Below are 25,267 nucleotides of genomic sequence, written 5' to 3' on the forward strand. Positions count from 1 at the left end.
TCCCGGGGCCGTAGGCTGTCGAGCGAGGAGGCCTGCGACTTTAAGGGGGTGGGACTGAGCGCACTGTGGCGGAGGCGGATTGGCTGGGAGGAATCCCCGGAAGTGACGCAGCCAGAAGCACACGTGTGTGAGTCCGCCCCACATGGCGACGCTCTGGAAGAGGCTGTTGCCGCCGGGGAGAACCCCGGCGGCCTGGGGCCGCCCCCTGGGGCGGCGCGAGGTCAGCCTGGGCGCCGATCCCGGGGCTGCGGTGCGAGTGCGGTTTGCCCCCAGCCCCACAGGTAACGGCGGGGGACGTGAGGCTGTGGGATGTGGCGTACCTTCCCGTCCCCGCCCCCGGAAAGTTCCCGAACGCACCGCTTCCGGTGGTGCGGCGCCGGGGAGGGGGCTTTGCGACCCCATTTTGCAGAGGCAGACACTGAGGACTTTTCCCTTCCCGGCTCCTCATGCGCCCGGGAAGGTGTATTGAGTCGTAGGTTCTGCCGGGTAGCGTTCTGTACGCTGGGGACACTGCGCCCGGGCAGCCTGCCTTGTGCTGGCCACGACCGACCCGACTAGGGCTTGGGTGGGGTGCTCGGAAGCCCTTGGCTGAGAAGCCAGTGGCAAGGAATTGCATGTCCCAAGGCCCTGTGGTTGGTGTTGGCGCGAGCTCAGCGAATCGGTGCGGGTGTGGGCGAGCCGAGGCCCTCTGGACAGCCTGCCTGTTGGAGCTCGCGCCCGTTCCCAGTATTTTCTCATCAGGGCTGCCTTCTCCACACATGCCTCATTGCAGACCCCAGGGCCAGTGTGAGGTCCCGGCCGTGCAGGCAGTAGACTGTGCGGCAGTGTTTCTCGAACTGGTGGTCAAATTCCAGTCGATGCTAGTTCAGTGGTATTAGAATTCCTGGAATTCTTTTACATTACTTTTGGAAGTTTTTTTTTTTTTTTTTTTGAAAAGCAGAGTTACAGAGGGAGGAGAGACACAGAGATCTTCCACTGGTTCACTCCCCAAATGGCCGCAACGGCCAGGAGCCTGGGACTTCATCCGGGTCTCCCGTGCGGGTGGCAGGAGCCCAAGGGCCTGGTGCTTCCCCAGGCAGGTTAGCAGGGAGCTGGATCAGAAGCGGAGCAGCCAGGACGGGAACCAGCGCTCATAGCGGGAACCGGCATTTACAGGGCTAATGACAGTGCCGCCTCATGGGTCCCAGCGGATGCCACTGAGCCACTTGGCAAGGTCTGGTGCCCGCAGAAAGCCCTTCATAAACAGCAGCCTGCGTTGTGATGATGGAATTCTCGCGTGCTGAGTTGGAGGAGAAGCCCACGTGGGAAAACCCGATGACTGTAAACAGGGGAATTAACAAGCAACATAGCTGAGTGTAATAGCTGAAATTAATTGAGGATGGAGTTTGGCCAACATTTAATCCGTCTGGAGACTCTTGGGACCCAGGGCCATTGAGCTCCTCTGGTTTTCTCCCATGCCGGCAGTGTTGCTCCAGGAAGTACCCGGCCCCAGAGGTCTCCCTAGGCCCTGCTGCACCTGGATTAACTAATTGTGGAGCCTCCGGGCTGAGGGTTGGGCTAAAGGAGGAAATGACTGCCCTGGAGAAACCTTCGTGGTTTCGGTTTTCATTCTGGAATGATGAAAAAGCAAAGCCTGACAAGGCGAAATGGCAGGCTGCGCCTCTGAGCTCTGGGATTAAATACACTTGGTGCTTTGGGTTAGTGTTTAAACCAAGCCCTTAAGTGAAAATACCAAGGAGATGTAATTCAAAATGTGCGACGTAGACAGTTTCCTGTATCCCGTAAGGTGCAAACACAAAGTGTGATTTTATCGCATTTTAAATTAGCTTTGTTTTTCCTGGGGAGCATTGATTTGTGCCTGACTTAAATGCCTGACAAGGCTTCAGTGAATAATCTGGGGCTGCTCCTCTTCGGGCGAAACTTGGCCTTGAGGCAAACGAGAGAGGGCACTTGGCAAGAATTGGAGCCCTTGTGCAAAATGATATGCCCCAAACCCTGGGGGAAGGTTGAGAAGCTAATCCTAGGTCCTCCTGGACGGTCGGGCCACCTGGACGCTGGCTGCTTCATGGTCCCTGGAACTCGCTGGGGCATTTCTGTCTCAGACTGAGGCCCAGGAACACATCTCCCTGCTCTGACCTGAGTCATTTCCTTCTGCCAGGCTTCCTGCACCTGGGCGGCCTTCGCACTGCCCTGTACAACTACATCTTTGCCAAGAAGCACCAGGGGCGCTTCATCCTGCGGCTGGAGGACACAGACCAGACCCGCCTCGTGCCCGGAGCAGCCGACAACATTGAGGACATGCTGGAGTGGGCGGGTGAGGCTGCCAGGGGAGGAGCGGGCAGAGGAGCCTGCGGGTCATCTCAGGGGGCCCGGGGTGGAGGACGAGGGCTTCCTGGAAGGGTAGGTACCTTTGGGCCTGGGGTGGCAGGTGCCTCCCTACAAGGTGCTGAAACTCCCGGAATCAAAGCCGCGGGGCTGTTAGCTCAGAATTTCAGGCCCGACCCTCCAGGGCCCAGGCAGGAAACTCGGCCGCACGGGCAGTGGAAGAGCCGGGCCCGTCGTGAGCAGCAGAGAGTATGGCTCCTTCGAAGCAGGCTGCACCTCTGCACTCCGGCCGCGGCTTCCCACCTGGGACTGTGGCCCAGCTTCTCCGCTCTTCTGAGTTCAAAAGCAAGCCAAAAATCCAGATTTTTTTTTTTATTTTATTTTTATTGAAGAATACTTCCCATTGGTAAGTCTGGGCTCAGATCTTTTTTTTTTTTTTTTAACCACACCCTAGGAGCCAAACAAAATGTGTGCAGTATCCAAACTTGATCTTCTTGCGGGACGTTTAATTTTTTTGGCCAGCTAGGCCAGGGAGAACCAAGAGGAGTGGGTTTGCCAGGACCGCGCCAACCCAGAGCCCCCATGGGCCAGGTGTGACCAGGAGAGGGGAAGCTGCCCAAGGGCAGGGACCGCGGCTGTGTTGCAGCCTCAAGTAGTGCTCCCCGGGACCCCGGGTTCCTGCGGGCAGAAGGCTCTCCGTCGCTGCCCTCTGTTGCAGAGGGTGGGAGCGGGTACTCCGTGGAGCTTCCTCGAGTGCAGGAATTTCTTCAGCGAGACCACTTCCTGTGTGATCCGGGTGTTGTCCCAGCACTGGGCACACTGAGCGGAGACCGTGCAGACGGATTGATTCTTAGTGTGGTGTTTGTGTTGTGAGAAAGGGGACCAGGGTAGGGGACTGGGGTAGGGTGTTCTCCAATGAGGCGGTGAGGCTGGAGCAGCCACTCACAGGAAGTGAGGGGCCAGCCCCGGGCTACCTAGGGGAAGCCTGTCCAAGCAGGCGGAGTGGCAGGTGCCAAGCCCTGGGGAAGGAAAGTGCTGGGTGTGTTTGGGGAGCAGCAGGGAAGGCAGCCTGTATGGTTCAGGCACAGTGAGGACAGCAGAACAGGCCAGAGGTGATTGCCCGGACTCTGTGGGATGAGGGGGCTTCAAAAAGGTCAGGAAAAATCGCACACTACGAACAAAATGTTTGCATGGGTTTTTATTTGGGTTTTTCCCACCCAAATAAACTCTTTTCCCGCAACCTTTTTGGAGTCCTCTTGTATCAGGCAGCATAAGGGGCACGAGGGATATGGGATGAAGACAGCTGATGGAGCCCGCCTATTGGGGCCCCCATCCAGCATGGTTATGGGGTTGGGGCCTACAGCCCCCTCAGCCATTTTTTTAAAAATTAATTAATTAGTTAATTGATTAATTTGAAAGGCAGAGTTACAGAGAGGCAGGGGTGTAGAGAGAGTCTTCCATTTGCTGGTTGACTCCCCAGAGGGCCGCAGTGGCTGAAACTGGGCCAGTCTGAAGCCAGGAGCCAGAAGCTTCTTCCAGGTCTCCCACGTGGGTGCAGGGGCCCAAGCACTTGGGTCATCTTCTACTTCTTTCCCAGGCCATAGCAGAGAGCTGGATCAGAAGTGGAGCAGCCGGGACTCGAACCAGTGCCCATATAGGATGCCAACACTACAGATGGCGGCTTTACCTGCTATGCCACAGCTCCAGGCCTCCCCCCAACCCCTAGCCTTTTGACAAGGCAAAGGGCACCTAGGGTGTGTGACTCTTGGAGCTTTTCATTTTGGGGAGTCACCTTTTCTTCTTTAATGTAGAATTCACATAGTAAGAAACTCACCATTCAAAAAGTTTGAGTCTGTGGCTTTTAATCTGTTCATTTTATAATGCAGCCATCAGCACTGTCTAGTTCTAGAACATTTTCATTATCCCAGAAAGAAACCCTACAGCTATTAGAGGCAATATACCGAGACCTTGGCAGCCATAGCCTTGAACCCGCCTTGTTTAGATGTTTTGTGCAAGCAGGATCATACAGTGTGTGGCCTTTTGTGACTGGCTTTTTTTCTTTTAGAGATTTTTTTTTTTATTTTTACTTATTTGAAAGAGAGAGAAAGAGATCTTCCATCCACTGGTTCACTCTGCAAATGACTGCAATGGCCAGGACTGGCCCAGGTCGAGCCACGTGCCTGGAAGTCAATCTGAGTCTCCCTTCTGGGCGTCAGGGACCTTGGTACTTGGGACATCCTCCACTGCCTTCCCAAGTGCATTAGCAGAGAGCTGGATTGGAAGTAGAGTGGCCAGGACTTGAACCACTGCTCTGATATGGGATGCTGGCATCACAGGTGCCACACCACCAGCCTCATGACTGGCTTTTTTAAAAATTTTTTTAAGAGTTATTTATTTATTTATTTGAAAGGAAGAGTTCAGAGAGGCAGAGAGAGAGAGAGATAAAGGTCTTCCATCCGTTGGTTCACTCCCCAAATGGCTGCAGTGGTTCGAGCTGGGCCAATCTGAAGCCTGGAGCCTGGAGCTTCTTCCAGGGCTCTCACGTGGGTGCAGGGGCCCAAGGACTTGGGCCATCTTCTACTGCTTTCCCAGGCTATAGCAGGGAGCTGGATCGGAAGTAGAGTAGCCAGGACTTGAACTGGCCCCCATATGGGATGCTGGCACTGCAGGCAGCAGCTTTACCCGCTGCACCACAGGGCTGGCCCCATGACTGGCTTTCACTAGCATGTTGTTCATGTGTGTGATAATATGTGCAAGCATGTCCTCCTTATTATTTTATTTATTTGAAAAGCAGAGAGAGATTGCATCCACTGATTCACTCCCCAAATTCCTGCAACAGCCAGAGCTGGACCAGGCCAAAGCCAGAAGCCAGGAACTCATCGTGGGCCTCCATGTGGGTGGCAGGGACCCAAGGACTTGAGCCATTGCCTGTTGTTTCCCTAGGTGTACTTCAGCAGGAAGCTGGAATCAGAAGCAGAGCCGGCACTAGAGCCCGGGCACAGGAGGGGCGTTCCAGGCAGTTTCATAACCACTGCGTCTAATGTCCCCCTCCCCTTTGATGACCAAAATACGGTTCTTTATGTGAATATACCACATTTTGTTTACCCATAGACCAATGGGCAGGCCTGTGGGTTGTCTCCACTTTGGGGTTGTGAGGAATAAGCCTGCTGTGAACCTTTGCGTGATGGTTTCATGCGCACGTCTATTTTCACTGCTAGGGGAAGTCACTCAAACCCTGGGCCGATCCGAGATGGTGTCCGTGTTAAAGAGACTTGTTCAAGGTTAGATCAGGAAGGGGCCCCATATTTCTGTGATCCAGCTCTCTCTTCTGACAAATGAAGAGACAGAGGGAGCTAAATAACGTTAATGCCAGCCAGAAATGTGCTGAGCACTCGGCACGTGCCAGGCAGGCTGCCAAGCACTTCACCCCGGGCAGCTCACCGTGGCCGGGGGATGACTCAGGAGAAAGGCAGCCGCGGGCCTGGGCCCAGGGAAGGCTGGAGGCAGAGGCCTACCGAGGGGAGCCACACACCTGCGTCGACCTGCCTGTGACCTGCAGTGCACACCCTCTCTGTTTTACCTTTTGTGTCTAAATCATGGCCCTGGCCTCACGGGTAGTGGGGATGAACAGCTCCCGCTTTTTTGTTTGGTTTTGGGTAGATTAACTTTTATTTATTTGAAAGCCACAGTTACAGAGAGGAAAAGAGAGTCAGATCTTCCATCCACTGTCAGCCACTGGTTCACTCCCCAAATGACTGCAATGGTCTGGGCTGGGCCAGGCCAAAGCCAGGAGCCAGGAGCTTCTTCCGGGTCTCCCATGCAGGTGCAGGGGCCCGGCCATTTTCCACTGCTTTCCCAGGCCACAGCAGAGAGCTGGATCGGAAGTGGAGCAGCGGGGTCTTAAGCTGGTGCCCATGTTTAATGCCAGTGTTGCACGTGGTGGCTTTATGCCACAGCGCTGGCCTGGAGGATAAACAGCTTTAATGTGCACGTCAAGTGCGGGAGCAGGGCCGGGGAATATGTGCTGTGTGCTCCTTGGTGGTTATTCCTTGGCACTGCCCCTCTCCCTGTGCTACAGGTATCTGCCCTGACGAGAGCCCCCGCCAGGGCGGTCCTGCCGGGCCCTACCAGCAGTCCCAGCGCCTGCAGCTGTACGCCCAGGCCGCAGAAGCACTGCTGAAGACGGGGGCTGCCTACCGCTGCTTCTGCTCGCCCCAGCGGCTAGAGCTGCTGAAGAAGGAGGCCCTGCGGAACCGCCAGACGCCCCGGTGAGCGCCCAGCCCGCCCCCGCTGCTGGGGGTGTGGGTCACCTAGTACCGCATCTCACACGTCACCCCTCGTTCTCGCCACCGCCCATTTGCATGGGTCAGGCTGCTGGCCATGGGGTGGTGGGGTCCCTGTGCTCAGGTGCCTCGAAGCTGCTGTGCAGGGCTTGCTGGCCTGTGATTATCTCAGCGGTCCTCTTGGGAAGCTTTGGCTTCCATCTTCTGGAGGCTGTGGGTAGCCTGCTGGCTGTTGCCAGGAGACCCGTGTTCCCTGCCCCGATCCTCTCCGGGGGCAGCTGGAGCCCAGCAGAAGACATCTCGTGGCCTTTGTTGTGTTCTTTGGAGGAGGTCACTAGGTCTGGCCCACACTCAGAAGGAAGGGACAGCCCGGGGCAGCAAGACCAGGAGGTGGGAGTCCTGGGGCTGTGTTAGAAGCTGCCTGCCGTGTGGGTATTGGGCAGTACCACATAAAGTGGTTTAAATTCCTGCTCTAAATAATCCCCGTACCCTCATGGTCTACACTGCAAGATCCCTTTCCCACCTTGATTCTGGCCACTCTCTTCCCCTCTCCAGGGACACGTGGCTTTAGAATTTTCACGTGTCTCCTCCTGAGTGCTGAGGAGTGGGTGTGACTTCTCGTCCCCTGCACGGGTGACTGCACGCAGTGTGGTCCACCTGCCGTTCTGAGCACCGCATCGTTTTTCCCCTGCTTGTGTCGTGCTCTGTGGGGTTTGGATCTGCTGTCATTCACTTGGTCTATTCTTCATTCTCAAACTTTTTGTTTTAAGATTTATTTTCTGTATTTGAAAGGCAGAATGACAGAAAGTTCACTCTCCCAATGACTGCAATGGCCGGAGCTGGGCCAGGCCAGAGCCAGGAGCTTCATCCGTGTCTCCCATATGGGTGCAGGGCCCAAGCACTTGGGCTATCTGCTGCTGCTTTCCTAAGCACATTAGCAGGAAACTGAATGAGAAATGGAGCAGCTGGGACTGGAACTGGCTCTCCGATAGGAGATGCCAGCCTTGTAGGTGGCAGCTTAACCCGCTGGGCTACAACGCCAGTCCCCTATTCACAAACTTCTGTGTCAGTTTTTTCTGTTGGGAAAGCAAGCAGTGGTGAGTGATGTTGCCATCCGTTTTGCACGTGTGTGGTGCACTGGTTGGCTACCTTTCTAGGTGTGGAATTGCAGGGTCAGTTGGTAGCTTTGCTACTGCCCAGCACCTGCAGTGGCATCCTAACGTTTCAGTTCTAGTTCCGAGGAACCATTTGGACAGGTGCTCGGATGACTGCACGAGGTCATGATGTTCACTGCAGCGTTGCTCTTCCATTATAAATGAGCTGTCTCTCCATGGAAGGGTCGCTTCTTAAAATCACGGCTGAGCCCTGTCATGAGACCAGTGCTTGCAGCCATCTGCTGGTTGAGCACTTGGCTGTGACAGGACTAAGCTTGTAAGCTTTACATCTTCATCTGTATCTAGCCGCTTTGGGGCACCTGTAACTGACAACCTTGTGAAAAGCGACGAGGCGGAACTGCTCATTTTCTAACATGCTGACCAGTCGCCCTGGGGTGTCATTAACATGCAGATTGTGGGGTGGGGCTGTGTGGACCGATGCAGCATATTATGCCAGAGCATAAGCCATACAGTTGTTCATCTCCCCGTCCTTGGCGGTCTGGACATGGGCGACTCCAGGAGAAGACCGGGCGCTTAGAAAGGGCAGGGCTCCTTCTGGCCTGTCTCTGACTACTTTGCCTCTTCTCTCTTCGTTTAAGTAGCTGTGGCAGGTCCCAGCACACCCCTCCCTACTCCGCCCCCATGCTCTTGGGTCAGCATCGAAAGAGGGCAGAAAGGAGAAGTGAGACGTTAAAGGGGATTTTCCAGTTCCGGCTCTTGCTCTCTCTTGCCTGTGTTTAGAGGGGAAACTCCTTTCCCACCCTTACCACCATCTGGATTGGTGCCTGGGGACCAGGCTAATCTGGACTGGTCACTGGTGTGGGGCGAGTGGGCTGCCGTGTGGGCTGTGCCCATCACAGGTCCACCCCTCCGGCTAAGCCTCTTGCTATTTCCTCATTAGTAAGGGAGGGGGCGTGGCTGGTAGGCAGACGGACGCTGGTGCCTGCCATGGCATGTTTCTCGCTCAGTACCAGCCTCGGGAGACAGCTGACGGAGGTGAGTGAGTGCGACTGCACAGCTGTCAGAGACGAGGGTGGGACTCGGGTCTTCAGCTATTCTCTAGCTTTCACTTGCTCTGCTTCCCAACAGGTACGACAATCGGTGCCGGGACCTGAGCCAGGGCCAGGTGGCCCAGAAGCTGGCCAAGGACCCCACACCTGCCATTCGCTTCCGCCTGGAAGAGGAGGCGCCAGCCTTCCAGGACCTGGTGTATGGCTGGACTCGGCATGAAGTGGCCAGTGTGGAGGGAGACCCAGTCATCCTGAAGAGTGACGGCTTCCCCACCTACCACCTGGCCTGCGTGGTGGACGACCACCACATGGGCATCAGCCATGTGCTGCGGGGCTCCGAGTGGCTCGTGTCCACCTCCAAGCACCTGCTGCTCTACCGGGCCCTGGGCTGGCAGCCGCCTCGCTTTGCCCACCTGCCGCTCCTACTCAACAAGGATGGCAGCAAGTTGTCCAAGAGGCAGGGGGACATCTTCCTGGAGCACTTTGCGGCTGTCGGCTTCCTGCCCGAGGCCCTGCTCGACATCATCACCAACTGTGGCTCGGGGTTCGCAGGTATGCAGCCCCTGGGCGGTCACAGTGGCAGAAAGCGCAGCCTTGTCTGACTGGGGCTTTGGTTGAGGCACACCTGCTCTGTGATCCCCGCCTCGTCCCGTGGTCTTGGGCAAGCTCATTCTTCTGTTCAGCGTATGTCTATTGACCCCAGCACTTGGTACGTGCTAGGGCACCAAGCTGAACACAGTAGACAACAGTCCTTGCCCTCCAAGAGCTTAAAGCCACTGAGACTCAGTTGCGTCATCTGTACGGGGGATAAGCGGCTGCCTCGTAGGGTTCCAGTTCGAGTTCTCTGAGCTCGGGAGTGGAAGGCACCCAGAGTGGAGCCTGCCACACAGTAAGCCCAGAAGTTATGGATCCGATGATGATTAGAATCTAGTTTATTCCGGGCTGAGCTTTATCTGTGGACCAAGGCAGAGCTCAAACCTTGAAGAAAGAGCAAACAGCAGGGCCTCCTGTTTCAGGGGTCTCTGAGAGTGTGCTTCCTATGGACTGCTCTAGTGTCGTTTAACCCTGAAGGTAGCCTCGATGGACGGGTGTATGTTACATCCACTGGTTGTGGAAGGACTGTGAGGTTCGGAGAGGTTGAGTGGCTTGCCAGTCGCATGGCTAGCAAGGGACACAGCACGGTAGGCCTGTGCCTGACCACTGTGCCTGCTGGTGGTGTCAGCCAGAGCCACCACTCGTGCGAAGCAGCTTGCAGCACCTTGGTTCTCATCCCTGCCTGAACTTCAGGACTAACCCAAAAGCTTGTAACACACTGATGCCCAGGCCCCACCCAAAGCCAGTGGAATCGGGAGCTGGGGTGCACCCAGGCGATGGCCCCCTGTAGTTACAGCTCCCGTCTTTGAGGCTAATGGAGATTGGCTTGGCCTGATTGTTTTCAGACTCTTTTTCCCCCTTAGCAACAGAACCTTCTCGGAGAATGATAGCTCCTTTGGGCCCTTCCTATATAAAATAGCGAGTCCAGTCATTTGGGTCAGAGTGGAACTGGGAGTCCGGAGCTTGCTTACTCTGCCTCCTCGTGTTTGCAGTGGAGGGAGGAAGCTATGGAACTGGGCCTGTCTCCCTCACAGAGAACCAGATGGGCAGGACCCTGCCGGAGCTGATAGCACAGTTCGACCTGAGCCGGGTCACCTGCCACTCGGCCCTGCTGGAGCTGGAGAAGCTCCCGGAATTCAACAGGTGAGTGAGGAGCGTGGAGAGCCCCAGAGAGAAGATGGTTCCTTGCTCAGCACAGGGTCTCAGGGCGGAGGATACAGGGGCCTCTGTGGTCACGTGCACCTGATTGTGACTTCGGGCTTGTATCTAATGCTGGGTAACTATGAGTCAGCCGCCTGACCTCTTAGAGTGGGGGGCTGGGTCCTGTGGTAGGGCTATATTCAGATTTCCGAGGTATCTCCAAACCGTCTTCCACAGTGGCTCTACCAGTTTGCATTCCCACCAACAGTGGATTAGTGTGCCTTTTCCCCCACATCCTCGCCAGCATCTCTTGTAGCTATTGTGAATGAGATTGATCTTAGAAGTTCTTTCTCAGCCGTGGCATCGTCTGTATACAAAGGCTGTTGATTTTTGTGTATTGATTTTATATCCTGCCACTTTACCAAACTCTTCTATGAGTTCCAATAGTCTCTTAATGGAGTTCTTTGGATCCCCTAAATAAAGAATCATCATCTGCAAATAGGGATAGTTTGACTTCTTCCTTCGCAATTTGTATCCCTTTGATTTCTTTTTCTTGCCTAATGGCTCTGGCTAAAACTTCCAGTACTATATTGAATAGCAGTGGTGAGAGTGGGCATTCCTGTCTGGTACCAGATCTCAGTGGAAATGCTTCCAACTTTTCCCCATTCAATAGGATGTTGGCCGTGGGTTTGTCATAAATTGCTTTGATTGTATTGAGGAATGTTCCTTCTATACCCAGTTTGCTTAGAGTTTTCATCATGAAAGGGTGTTGAATTTTATCGAATGCTTTCTCTGCATCTATTGAGATAATCATATGGTTTTTCTTCTGCAGTTTGTTAATGTGGTGTATCACATTGATTGTTTTGCGCACATTGAACCATCCCTGCATACCAGGGATAAATCCCACTTGGTCTGGTTGGATGATCTTTCTGATGTGTTGTTAGATTCTATTGGCCAGAATTTTATTGAGGATTTTTGTGTCTATGTTCATCAGGGAAATTGGTCTGTAATTTTCCTTCAATGCTGTATCTTTTTAAGGTTTAGGTATAAGGTGATGCTGGCTTCATAGAAAGAATTTGGGAGGATTCCCTCTCTTTCACTTGTTTTAAATAGTTTGAGAAGAATTAGAGTTACTTCCTTTAAATGTCTGGTAGAATTCAGCAGTGAATCCATCCGGTCCTGGGCTTTTCTTTGTTGGGAGGGCCCTTATTACTGATTCAATTTCTGACTTGGCTATGAGTCTCTTTAGGTTTTCTTTGTCTTCATGGTTCGATTTAGGTAGGTTGTATGTGTCCAGGAATCTATCCATTTCTGCTAGATTTCCCTGTTTGCTGGCAGACAACTCTCTGTAGTAATTTTTGATGACTCTTATTTCTGTGGTGTCTGTTGTTACATTCCCTTTGTCATGTCTAATTTTATTGAGTTCTGTCTTCTCTCTCCTTTTTTTGGTTAGTTGGGCCAATGATGTGTCAATTTTGTTTATTTTTTCAAAAATCCAGCTTTTCATTTTGCTGATCTTTTGTAATGTAAGAGACCCCAGGCTTTAAAATGTGAGCATGTAGGTGCACGCAGTGCTGTTCTCTGCTCTGAGTCCTCGAGAGCCACATCCTTGGCCTCTCCTCTTGTGCCAATCCCTGGGATTCAGGGAGGCCAGGATTCTGCTTTATAAACTCAGGTGCCTGTAGAGGCACAGCAGGTAGCAGAGGGTAGGAGGTGGGCGGGGTGGGAGGCCCAGCAGCGGAGGGCCTGGCGAACTGGGGCGCTCTTGGCAGTCGCAGCTGGAGTCTGCAGCTGATTGAAGCCCCTGCAGTCCCATCTCCTCAGGTCCCAAAAGAAGGCAGAACGTTTAAAAAATATATATTTAAAATGTATTTGTTTTCATTTCATTTGAAAGGCAGAGCAAGAGGTCTTCCATCTGCTGTTGTATACCCCACATGCCCACACACAGCCAGGGCTGTGCCAGGCCAACGCCAGGAGGCTGGAACTCTGTCCGGGTTTCCCATGTGGGTGGCAGGGACCCAAGTACTTGAGCCGTCACCTGCTGCTTTCCAGAACTCGCATTCTCAGGAAGTGGGGTAGCCTGGTCTTGAACCAGGCACTCTGATCTGGCATGTAGGAGGTTAAGCTGCTGTGCCAAATGCCTGCCTCCCAGAACTGTCTTGTTCATGGGACTTCTTCCTGATATAAAATGCCAGCTATTTAAGAAGCCCAGACAACAAAACGTGTGTGGATTGGTGGGAGCCCAGGCTGTCTGTCTGTAATCTTCATCTGATCCCTTTTTATAAGTGTAAGGAGAATTCGGCTTCTTGGGTGTGCAAGGGAGGGCTAGCGTGATGTCCCCTTCCCCCTGCCGCGCTCCGGGAGAGAGGGTGTGAGTGGGCTTGGGGTGCCAGCCACAGGGCAGCCCCGTGTCTTCTCCCACAGACTGCACCTCCGGCGCCTGGTGAGCGATGAGACCCACAGGCGCCAGCTGGTGGGGAAGCTGCAGGCCCTTGTGGAGGAGGCCTTCGGGAGCCAGCTGCAAAACAGGCACGTGCTGGAGCCGGCGTATGTGGAGAGGATCATCCTGCTGAGACAGGTGTGTCTCGGGGGGGTGGAGGAGGAGGGTGGGCGGGCACCCCTGTTCCTCTCGCCTGGCCTCAGTGCGTTCGGTGACCGCCTCCTCCCCCAGGGTCACATCTGCCGCCTGCAGGAGCTAGTCTCCCCCACCTACTCCTACCTGTGGACGCGTCCCGCCGTGGGCCGAGCGCAGCTGGGGGCCATCTCGGAGAAGGTGGACACCATTGCCAAGCATGTGCTGGGGTGAGTACCCGCAGGCTGAGCCCAGGCTGTCCCTCTCCCTCCCACGGCCCACTCTGGGACCTGGCTGTTGGGTCCCCAGTGGAACTCGGGGCTAGTGAAGCGATCCTGGCTCCTGGCTGCCTTTGGTAGAGGGCGCAGCCAGAGGCCCTGGGCTGTCCCTGCACAGGCTGTGGTTTCTACCAACCCGCACAGCATCCCAGCCTTGCCACTCACCGAGCTAGTTCACCTGACCCAGGGGGCTTCGCTTTGGCCGGGTTCCCACGCCTCTTTGAGCTTCCGTTTCCTCATCTATAAGGTGGAGATGGTGCTGGTTCCTCACGGGAGGTTAGCCTAGTTAGAAGGGCAGAAGAGGTGATTGCTGGTGCTCCTACAGGGGCCAGATTACGCAGGGGCCCTCGTGTTTCCAGCTCCTTAACTTCTCGCTCCCCTTCCGTCTTGCCGGCTGCTTAGTGCGAGTCTCTGTGGGCAGGATTCTCCTCCCGACAGTGAAAAGGGCCACACTCAGCTGCGTGGCAGCACCTTCCTCCCTGGGTTAGGCCAGGAGGGAGTCCAGGGCTGAGCCGCTTTCTCCTTCTCTCAAGGGCGCTGCGTCCCCAGGCTTTGCCCCTGTCTCCGCAGGTCACGGGGCCTCTGGCACTGTCACCGTGCAGCCAGAGTGAGGAGGAGGAGAGGGAATGGGACCCTTTGGAGAGGCCTCACTGAAGAGCTGCAGGTGCACTTCCTGCCATGTGCTAGCTAAAACATCTAGGACTGTAGAAAAGGGAGGATGGATGCCATGGAAGCGGGAGCAGCCTCTCTCAAGCCTCCCATTGTGGCTGCCAGACAGCCTTGGCCCAAACCTCCAAACGTCAGCTTTGTACTCCTGCGATGTGGGATCCACTCTGCTTGTGCCAGATTAGCCTGGATCCTCTGTCCCCACATGTCCCCACACCAGTCTCCCAGACCCAGGAAATGTGGTGTTTGGCTCAGGCCAGGTTGTATGCTGCACCGAGTGGACCCCCAGCCAGAGCAGATGGGCTGAGAGCAGGGGAGATATGGGCCACTGGTAGCAGGAGACAGGCTGGGTGCAGTGCAGCCAGGCAGCAAAACCCACCAGATCCGCATTTGACTTCCAGCCTAGCGTGGCTGTGAGGATTCCGTTAGCACAAGGCAGCACGCACTGACTTGTGTGTGTCTCTGCAGTGTGCTGTTTTCGTTTGGACATGTTTTATGTAGCTGCATCCCTCTGTGTGTGTGTGTGTGTGTGTGTGTGTATTTAAATTCACAGCAGCCTAATAAAGTATCTTTTTAAAGATTTTATTTATTTATTTGATAGAGTTTTAGACAGTGAGAGAGACAGAGAGAAAGGTCTTCCTTCCATTGGTTCACTCCCCAAATGGCCGCTACAGCCGGTGAAGAGCCGATCCGAAGCCAGGTGCTTCTTTCTGGTCTCCCACGTGGGTGCAGGGGCCCAAGCACTTGGGCCATCTTCTACTGCTTTCCCAGGCCACAGCAGAGAGCTGGATCGGAAGAGGAGCAACCAGGACTAGAACTGGCACCCATATGGGATGCCGGCACCGCAGGTGGAGGATTAACCTACTACGTCATGACGCCGACCCCTAAAGTACTATTCTTAACCTCATTTATACAGATGAGAAAGTTGAGGCACAGGAGGTTATGTAACTTGTCCAGAACAAGACAACTAGAAGTCAGAGGAGCAGGGACTCTAACCCAGGCAGGCTGAGTCTAATGCCATCAGACGTCTGCGCGTGTTCCCTGTTGCTGCTCTCGTGTGAAGTGCTAGGCAGTGCCTGCCACCTGGAAATGCTCAATATGGTCTTGCAGTTTCTGAAGAGATAAGAATACATGTGTGTGGCAAAAACTCCAAGTGGTACGAGAGTTTATAGGTAAGAAGTAGGTCACGGCAGGCATTGGACGTAGCAGGTAAGATGCTGCTTGGCATGCTTGCATCCTGTATCAAAGCGCCTGGGTGTGAGTTCCAGCCCTCTCCAATTCCAGCTTCCTGCTAATGCGTATTCTGGGAAGCAGCAGGGGAGGGCTCAGATACTCGGGCCCCTGCCACGCTCGTAGGGCCTAGGTTGAGTTCCTGGCTTCTGGGCATGTAGGGAGTGAACCAGCGGGTGGGGACACTGTCTGTCTTTCTCTGTCTCCCGCTGCCTCTCAAATAAGTGAAAAATAAATAAATGAAATTTTTAAAAAGTTGGTCTTCCCTCTTGTCGCTCTCCCTCTTCGTGGAGGAACGACACAGGACCCTGCGCTGTTCTTTCGTCTGCTCGGCCCTCCCCGGGTTTGCTGCTGGTTCTTCCCGGGTTGGCTACTATCCCTTCCACCTCCGTGGAAGGGCAGTTCCCCCTGGCCACATTCCCCACTTCCGCAGGGGAGCGGCACACCGCCGGCCGGCTCTCTTCGGGGGCTGCACAGGTGTTCCTTCAGCTAGATGTTCCCCTTAGATGTTCCTCGTGCATGCCGTCTCTCTCCTCCTTTATAGTCCTCTGCCAATCCCAACTCGGCTGCCCACATGCCGAGTACGCTGCTCTCCTCCAATCAGGAGCAGGTCCTGCAGCTTGTCAAGTTGGTGAGAGGCAGCTGGGTAGAAGCTGTTTACTTCTCTCCCAGCGCCATATTGTGGGAGAGCAGATGCATAGAATAAGTCTTAATTCCAGTAACTCAGTCTAGTCCGGATTGCTCCCCACACCTCTTACCCCAGCCCCCAACAGAAAGGCAGAATTACACTTAACAGTTTCCTTTATGAAATGTCTATGTATTGAAGGATATCTGTATATGTGTGTGTGTGTGTGTATATATATAACCTAATGTTATAATTCAAAAAAAATTTTAATTTAGTATTTTAATTATTAACACTTTGTAACCTTGGTTTACAACCTAGAATTTTTTTTTTTTTTTTTTTTTTTTGACAGGCAGAGTGGACAGTGAGAGAGAGAGAGAGACAGAGAGAAAGGTCTTCCTTTGCCGTTGGTTCACCCTCCAATGGCCGCCACGGCCAGCGCACTGCAGCTGGCGCACCGCACTGATCTGATGGCAGGAGCCAGGTACTTCTCCTGGTCTCCCATGGGGTGCAGGGCCCAAGGACTTGGGCCATCCTCCACTGCACTCCTGGGCCACAGCAGAGAGCTGGCCTGGAAGAGGGGCAACCGGGACAGAATCCAGTGCCCCGACCGGGACTAGAACCCGGTGTGCCGGTGCCGCAAGGCGGAGGATTAACCTAGTGAGCCGCGGCACCGGCCCTAGAATTTTTTTTATAAGCTTTACCTTATTTATTTGAAAGAGTTACAGAGAGAGGTAGAGACAGAGCGAGAGAGGTTTTCCATCCATCCACTGCTTCACTTCCCACGTGGCTGCAACAGCCAGAGCTGGGCTGATCTGAAGCCAGGAGCCAGGAGTTTCTTCTGGGTCTGCGATGTGGGTGTAAGGGCTCAAGGGTTTGGGCTATCCTCCACTGCTTTTTCAGGCACACTAGCAAGGAGCTGGGTTGGAAGTGGAACAGCCAGGACTCGAACTGGCGCTCATATGAGGTGCCATTGCTGCAGGCCAGGGCTTTAACTTGCTGCGCCACAGCCCCAGCCTAGAATTATTTTTAACCATCCATTAGAAATCATTTTTTAAATTCTTGTCTCCCATCCCATTGGCCTAGTTCCAGAACCTTCTGTAGGTTATTGCTAATTGCTACTCTTAATTATATCTGAATAATCTCTGAATAATCCTTGTTAGTTTCCTTTTTTTTTTTTTTTTTGCTTGAAAGATACACTGTAGTAGCACTGTTGTGTCATTTGTGTGTTGCTGTCCACTTCATGGTGTCTCTTTAGTTTGGTCAGGACGTTCCTTCCTTTCTGTAGCAGACTTACTCCTATGTGGTACTGCTCTGCCATCATGTGTGCATCTTCTATTGACAGACATTTGAATTGCTCCAGGTTTTGCTGTGTCTAACTACGCAGTGACTAGCCTTGCCTAGACATCACAAAGCATGTTTGCACATGTGTCTCCAGGATAAATCCGCAGGCACTATTATTAATAGGAATACTCTTAATTTAGGACATCCCACAGTAGGGGCTGGTGGTTCTAATCCACCAGGACTCAGTGTCTCAACTTGCCCACCCCCGCCGTGTCAGATTTCAGAGGCACTCTGGGGCTCCCGCTGGGGTGCAGAAAGCCAACACCCAAATGTTCAGAAGCGGCCAGATCACTGGAAGCCCCTTTCGTGCCCGTGCCAAGCTCTGGGCTGCCGTTCTTGGCCACCTGGCACCGGTCATTCTTTGATCAGCTGCCTGGCAGCCTGCTTCCCGTGGTGACAGTAGGGAGTGTGTGCTCTGTTCCCGTGTTACGTTTTATCTTTTCGGCATTTTGTCTCCCTGATCTCATAATAGCAGGAATCTTGTGGCCCAGTGCGTGGCTGCCTTAGTCCGCTGGGGCTGCTGCAGCAAAATGCCAGCGACAGGGTGGCCTGCTGCTCCTTGGAAGTCGGAGAGCAAGGCGGCAGGCACACGGCTGGCCAGGGCTGGCCAGGGCTGACTGTCCGCACCCTCTGCCCTCCATGTCTTCACCCGGCAGAGAGGATGCAGGCTCTCCCTGGGGTGTCTTTTGTAAGGACACTAATCCCCTTCCTCCCAGAGACCTGCCTCCTGGTGCCGCCATCCTGCCATCCTGTGGGGGGATCTCAGCAGGGGAACTGTGGAGGTCGCACACATGGAGACTAGCAGGAACGCGTGAAGAACAGCTACTTCTCTCTTCCGTTGAAGCCCATTTGCCGAAGTGCTGGAAAGGCGTGCAGTGAAAGGCTGCCACTTCAGATCACGGAGTGTGACCCTGTCCCCCAAGCTGACAGTGCCCCTTCCCCCCCCCCCCACCGGCCTTGGCAGCCCAGCTGTGTGGACCCTGTGGTGAGCAGGTGGGGCTGCAGTTGGCATCGTGGGTCCTCATCCATTCCAGTGACAGTCTGCAGCCTTGGTCCCTCTCCAGTGGCTCCCATCTGAAACCTCTGATGAAAACGGGAGCTGAGAAGCTGTGGTGGAAAACGTGCGGCCCTGCCCTTCCCCCATCCTAGCTCTAACTCAGCATCAGGGCCGGGGCCAGGGCTTGACAAGGCCAGCTTGAACTGAATGCGGAGTTTACCCCAAAACCCAAGCTGGCTTCTAGGGGATCGCAGCCGACTGCCGGGCAAGTGGGGCTTGGTTGCTGGTCCTGGGATTTTAGAGCCCCGTGTGCTCAGACTGGGGGGGGGGGGAGGGATGATGTGCAGCGAGCTGGAAGCTGGAATTCCTGGCTCCCTCCTCTCTGCTCTCGTGTGCACCCTCCTCAAAGAGTCTGCCTGCAGCGGGCTCGAAGCTGCGTTCCAGATAACTTCCCGGCGTTACCCATTCTTCCATTCTCTGTCTAACCCATTCCTACGGAGTCTCTCAGCTCTTAGATGCAATGAATCTTAGCTAATTTTTCAAACTTTACATTGAAATGTAAGATCTGACAGTTCTGGCAACTTCCCTTGTGTTCAGGTCCTGTACTTAGTGCTTTACAAGTTCTAACTCCCCCTGTGCTGTACAGATACTGTTATTATCCCCACTTTATAGATGAGAAAATTGAGGCATGGAGCTTACATGATGCAGAGGTAGTAATTAGTTAATCTTCATATGGTACCCTGCTCGTTCCCTATCTTATGGTCACTTGTTTGGGTTATCGCTGTATTTGGTCCCACGGTGGTGGTCTTTTGTTCTCCAGCTTGGATGTTTGGCGGTCAGGGCGGGTTTGGAGGGGTTAGATCTCTCTCCATCCAGCTCATGCTGTAACTGATTGGAAGTCAAGTTTTCACACCTGCTTGCTTGCTTGCTTGCTTGCTTTTTAAAAAGATTTATTTTATTTGAAAGGCAGAGTTACAGACAGGGAGAGATTGAGAAAGGTCTTCCATCTGCTGGTTCACTCCCCAAATGGCTGCAATGGCCAGAGCTGGGCCAAGCCGAAGCCAGGAGCCAAGAGCTTCTTCCTGGTCTCCCATGTGGATGCAGGGGCCCAAGCACTTGGGTCATCTTCTGCTTTCCCAGGCCATGAGCAGAGAGCTGGATGGGAAGTAGAGCATCCAGGACCTGAACCGGCGTCCATGTGGGATGCCAGCACCGCAGGCAGTGGCTTTACCTGCTACGGCACAGTGGTGCCAGCCCCTCTCCCACCTGCTTTCCATTGGTCCCTGCAGGACCCTTACAGTTTGCACTTCTTCTAGGCTTTTGGAAAGATCCGGTACAAGCTTAACTCAGGATGTGCTGAGTGGAGAACTGAAGAAGCTGTCAGAAGGTCTGGAAGGCACCAAGTACAGTAACGTGATGAAGCTCCTACGGGTGGCCCTCAGCGGACGGCCGGTGAGGCGGACAGAGGGGCTGCCTGGTTCCCTGGGCCCCTTACTCGTCCTTGCAGCTGCCACTTACTGGCAGGCCCTGGGCTCAGTCCGGGGAGATGAGGGTGAGGGAAACATGATCACTCCCCGTCCTGCAGTCGGTCAGCTCGGTGCTTTAGGAACAGCAGCTGCACAGAGCACACCTGCTCCCCGCTTTTGTGGAGTGTACGGTGAGCACATGCACACGGTAGCTCCCTGCAGGGCCCGTCCTCATCCAGGGCAATTAGAGACCAATGCAGTGCACAGTCTGCTCCTGGGCTGCAGGCAGCAGGCTGGGCTGACCCGGGCGCACTCCTGCATGCTGATGCTGACCCGCGTTCCGTGGGCAGTCTGAGGCTATATGGAGATCTTGTTGTTTCTGTTCTCAGCAAGGACCCCCTGTAGCCGAGATGATGATGTCCTTGGGACCAGAGGAAGTCCGAGAACGAATCCAGAGCGTGCTGTCCAGCTAGGAGGAGCTGTGCGTGACAGTGGGTGTGGCCTGTGGAGGAGCAAGGCTGCCGGGGCCCTCCAGGGACCAGGTAGAAGGAGCCAGGAGTAGAAGCAGGATCTCTGGCTGCACGCAAGTGTGTTTCTGACTCCGTGGCTTTTGGCCAGGGGAAGCCCGGCTCATCTCACCACCTTGGCTCTGGAAAGGAAGTCTCTGTGGCTGGGATTTGAAGCCACAGTACACAGTGGAGGTTAGGAGTTGGGGCCCATAAATGTCAGCATGCTGAACTGTCCAGAGGGCCCGGCTGCTGTAACAAAATACCTGGGAAGTAGGGGGTTTAAACAACACCCATTCACCTTTCTCACAGTCTGGACGCTGGAAGTGCAAGACGGCGGTGTGGGCAGGGCTGGCTTCTCCTGAGACCTCCCCTGTAGGGTTGAGGATGGCTGTCCTCCTCGGTTCTCTTACGTGCGTACGTTCCTGATTGCTCTGTGTGTCTCCCAGTCTCTTACAGGGATGCCAGATTAGATTAGATCAGGGCCCACAAGCAGCCTCCTCTTATCTTGATGGTCACACTCTGTGGTGCTGGTGGTTGGGGCTTTGACATAAGGATTGGGCTAGGGGGGAAGGGAGGACACAGTTCAGTCCATCACAACTCAACTGGACTCCTGGATTCCCAATCCGAGGCCAGTTTGGACTGGGCGCAGTGAAGGACAGTTGACCCAAGCAGGGCTGACCTGGACATCAGACTCTTCGGGGGTGTAACGGGAGAAGCTTGCTCATTTACCCAGGATAAGCTCTCCCGTCTCCTGCTATGCTTTGTCCTTGGACCTTGGGGTGGCCTGGGGCTTCATTGCCCAAAGGTCATCTGTTCCTCTTTTCCAGTCCTCCAGATGTCCATGGGCTAGAGACCTTCACCCTGCCTGTTTTGAGTCTTCCTATCCACCCCTTCCTCCTGCCATCACTTGTAAGTTTTGGCTGCAGGCCTCTGGAGTGAAGCGTTCTTGGGGTCTTGGACAAATGGGGACACCCAAAGTGAGAGGAGGATGGTGGCTGGCCGCCGAGACCCTGTAGGGCTGCGGGGCTTTCCCTGGGTGCCAGCCGGCCTCTCGGGTGGTCCCTGCCTCCGAGGATTCGCAGCGTGTGGTTCCCTCCCACGGGAGCAGAGCCGGCTTGTGTGACCAGTAGGCTCCTGGGAAGATGATACAACTCGATTCCTGAGCCTGGTTCATAAACTACCTCATGGCTTCCATCGTGTTCTCTTGGATCTCTTACCTTGGGGGTCCTGAAGACACTTGAGGAGTCCCGTGTAGAGGCCCCAGTGACAAGGGATGGGGCCTCTTGTCAACAGCCGTGTGAGTGCAGCATCTTGGGAGCCATCTCCCAGGCCCCGCCAGGCCTTCAGAGCACTGTGGTCCCGGCTGACATCTCTACCACGACCTCCCTGAGACCCTGAGCCAGCACCACGCGAGGAAGCTGCTCCACAGCTTCAGACACACGGATTGTGAGATAGTGAACGGTGGATTTGGAGTAATTTGCTACCCAGCGATCAGTAGCTACCAGACTGTCCTTGCCCCGGGAGTAAGGGAGCAGGAATTAAAAGTTGGTTGAGTCTTAGAGTCCTAGTCTTTGCTTTACAAGGACACTGGTAAAGTTCTGTGACTGCAAACAATAGAAACCAACCGTGCATGAAGTTGATTGGAAAGTTCAAGAAAGCCTAAGACTGGAAAACCGGAAGAACCAGGTTTTGAAACAGCCAGGAAGCCCGCAGCAGGACGAAGGGCCCGTCTGAGCTCTCAGTGGGAACACGTGGACTCCAGTTTTCCTTGTTATTTCTCTGCGTGTGCCCCTTCGGCTCCGGATGAATCAGCTGAAGATCGTGATTCTAAGGGCAGGGAGGGCCTGTGGTTGGCTGAGGTGCCCTCGCCAGGCCTCAGCCAGGAAGAGGTGGCCTCGGATTGTATCGGTGGAGGAGAAGTGACGTCCAAGGGAAACGGGGGGGCTTTTTCCAGAAAAAAGGGCAATGGTAGGAAGAGCTGGCGTTGGCTATAGGGAGAACAAGGAGCAACAGAACTTGGGAGTTTGCACTCCCCTGAGCCTCAGCCGATCATAGGGTTCAGCGCCATAAATGCTTCAGGCCACCCTCTCTTCGGATCTCAGAAACCCATGAAAAAGACGGGGTTTGTTTTTGTTTTTGTTTTAAATGAAGCCAGGCCAGGATTTTTTTTTTTTTTTTTTTTTTTTTTTTTTTACAGGCAGAGTGGACAGTGAGAGAGAGACAGGAGACAGAGAGAAAGGTCTTCCTTTGCCGTTGGTTCACCTTCCAATGGCCGCCGCGGCCGGCGTACCACGCTGATCCGATGGCAGGAGCCAGGTGCTTTTCCTGGTCTCCCATTGGGTGCAGGGCCCAAAGACTTGGGCCATCCTCCACTGCACTCCCTGGCCACAGCAGAGAGCTGGCCTGGAAGAGGGGCAACCGGGACAGAATCCGGCACCCCGACCGGGACTAGAACCCGGTGTGCTGGCGCCACTAGGCGGAGGATTAGCCTATTGAGCCGCGGTGCCGGCCGTGGCCAGGATTTCTATTCAGGCCTGTGACAATCTGAGTCCAAGCTCAACTCTAACTACTCAGTGGCATCCAAGCCCCTGCTTTGAAGACGCTCATGAAGAATGTTTGCTTTCGGTTTGCAATCAGGGAATATGAAAAAATATGTAAAGATGTATTTTATTTATTTGAAAGAGTTACACAGAGAGGCAGAGGCAGAAAGATAAAGATCTTCCATCCCCTGGTTCACTCCCCAAATGTCCACAAGAACCAGGAGACCCAGACTGAGTTCCATGCTCTGGGCCTGGCCCAACCCCAGCTATTGTGGGCACTTGGAGATTGAACTAGCAGATGGGTGTGTGTGTGTCTCTTCTCCACTTCAAATTAAATAAATTTTTTTTAAGTGTCAAATTGATTCTGATGCATGCCACAACATGAATGAACCTTGGGGACTTTATGTGAAGTGAAAAGTTGGTGACAAAAGGACAAACACTGTGTGATTCTATTTATATGCATTGCTTAGAATAGTCACAGCTATAGATACAGGAAACAGAATGGTGGTTTCCAAGGTCCAAGGGCAGGACTGCTTACTGTGTAATGGGTGCAGAGTTTCAGTATTACAGGGTGGAAAGAGTCCTGGAGCTGGATGGGGGTGGTGGGTGCTCAGCACCTGTAATGCGTTTGGCACCTTGGAACTGATCGCTGAAAAATGGTTCAGGTGGAAGATTTTATGTTTGGGTATATTTTTTTAAAAAAACATAGGTGCAAGTTCGAGTCCTGGTTGCTCCACTTCCGTTCCAGCTCCCTGCTAATGGCCTGGGAAAAGCAGCAGAAGATGGCCCAGGTGTTTGGGTCCCTGCCATCCACGTGAGAGACCCAGAGGAAACTCCTGGCTTTGGCCTGGCCCAGTGCTGGCCATTGCAGCCATCTGGGGAGTAAACCAGCAGATGGGAGATACTTGTGTCTTTCCCTTTCTCTGTAACTTTGAAAAATTTTTAAATTTTTTGAAAATAAATTTTTTTGTTATCTTGGTTGCAAGGCATAGAAGCACATGCAGGCTACCTGAAACCATGAAAGGAATTTAGTGGAACAATTATTCTCACAGATCCAAAGGGCAAGCTTTCCAGGGGAACCTTGTGAGAGACTGGAATCTGTACGTGGGACCCATACCAGCCGCTTTCCATCCCCCTGAGACCACATAGTTCCCGACGTCAGCCTCTGTGTCTGCTCCACTGTCCTTACTCTGTAGGCCAGCACTCTGTTCATCTCTGCACTTGGCCAACAGCCACCCCAGCCATAGCACTGAGTCCTCTCTCTTGCGTTGCCAGCGAAGTCATCGTATTCCATGTCCAAACTCTCGGGAGATTTATCTGTCTACCGCTGATCCCATGAACCAACCAGGTAGTGGGACAGAGTCTTTTAGTACTGTCATGGCTGCAGGGAGCTGACTCTGGTGAGTAGGAGAGCAGGACTTTCCCTGAACACATTCTTTGTCAACGTCATTTAGAGGCCATCCTTGCTAGAAAGTTAGATTTTTACAGCCACCTTGGGAGTCTAGCATTTCCTTCACATCGTTTTTCATCATAGGACTTATTACTGGATGAACCCATACAGTGCATTTGTACTTGTTTACCTACCATCTCTCTTACTCAAAGGAATACAAGGCAAGCAGGAAGGCTCATTCTTGAGTCAACCTTAGCACCTGGCATATTGCCAGATAATAGTGGGGAACCAAGCAAAGACTGCGAACAGAAAAATCGTTTAGGGCCCTTTCAGAGGGGGTGGTTTCTTCAGGAGTGGCGTCAGCTGGTCTGAGCCCACCAGGAATGTACTCTGGGAAACCTCGCCTCTGTGGCAAGATTTGCAGTTGTATTCAGCAGTCTGGCCGGTTGCCTGTAACCTGGGCGGATTCCAGCTGTCCAGGAGAGGCTACTTTATTATTATTATTTATTTGAAAGGCAGAGCTACAGAGGGAGAGAAATCTTCCATCCACTGGTTCACTCCGCAGATGGCTGCAATGGCCAGGGCTGAGTCAGGCCAAAGCCAGGAGCCTGGAGCTTCTTCCGGGTCTCCCACGTGGTGCAGGGGCCCAAGCACTTGGGCCATCTTCTGCTGCTTTCCCAGGCAGCCTTCTGCCTATCAGAGTACCAGCTGATGCAAATGACCAATGCTGTATTCAGACCAGCTTAAGCCAACATGATTTATCGCCCCACAAAACCAGAAGTTCAGGGGAAGGCAGGCTGCAGGCTTGGTTAATTACGCGTTCAGCGGTGCCAGCCGGGCCCAAGGTCTTTCCGTTTCTCTGCCCCGCTGGTCCCAGCGCCTGTGGCAGCCTCAGCTTGTCCTGCTCACAGTTGGCCCCCAGAAACAGTCGGGCCTCTTGGAGCTTCCTCCTTCATGTCTGGTCACAGCGAGGGTGACTTTCTGTGGCTCTTTGCAAAAGCAAGGACACTTCTCAGCACGCTCCCCCCATGCCTGACTTCCCCGTTTCTGAGCTGTCCCTGCTGGGGAAGTGAGGGTCCTCACAGAGCCTGGCGTGGGGACTGCATTTCCCTCAGGTGCATGGCTAAGTGGGGACTGGCGGGCACCT

At 53.9% G+C, this 25,267-nt stretch overlaps 1 protein-coding gene across 9 annotated transcripts; it reads left to right on the forward strand.

Moving 5' to 3' along the window:
- Positions 1–54: 54 nt before the first annotated feature.
- EARS2 (glutamyl-tRNA synthetase 2, mitochondrial) lies at positions 55–23,976 on the forward strand. 9 transcript variants are annotated; one of them, XR_016226115.1, is made up of 9 exons: positions 55–281; positions 2,159–2,314; positions 6,404–6,593; positions 8,852–9,324; positions 10,359–10,509; positions 12,911–13,084; positions 13,178–13,308; positions 19,532–19,667; positions 20,071–22,193. XR_016226115.1 is itself a non-coding variant. In XM_089321481.1 (9 exons), the coding sequence occupies exons 1-9, from the start codon at positions 143–145 to the stop codon at positions 20,152–20,154; spliced, it is 1,614 nt and encodes a 537-aa protein (XP_089177607.1). In that variant the 5' UTR covers positions 62–142; the 3' UTR covers positions 20,155–23,719. The 9 variants fall into 9 exon arrangements, 7 of the variants coding, with proteins under 7 accessions (XP_089177607.1, XP_002711893.4, XP_017198018.3 ...); XR_016226116.1 differs by having other exon boundaries at positions 58–281; positions 10,401–10,509; XM_089321481.1 differs by having other exon boundaries at positions 62–281; positions 12,931–13,084; positions 20,071–23,719.
- The last annotated feature ends 1,291 nt before the right edge of the window (positions 23,977–25,267 follow it).

The sequence above is a fragment of the Oryctolagus cuniculus genome, chromosome 19 (assembly GCF_051225735.1).
Source record: "Oryctolagus cuniculus isolate XC-2025 breed Fujian yellow rabbit chromosome 19, ASM5122573v1, whole genome shotgun sequence".
NCBI lineage: Eukaryota > Metazoa > Chordata > Mammalia > Lagomorpha > Leporidae > Oryctolagus > Oryctolagus cuniculus.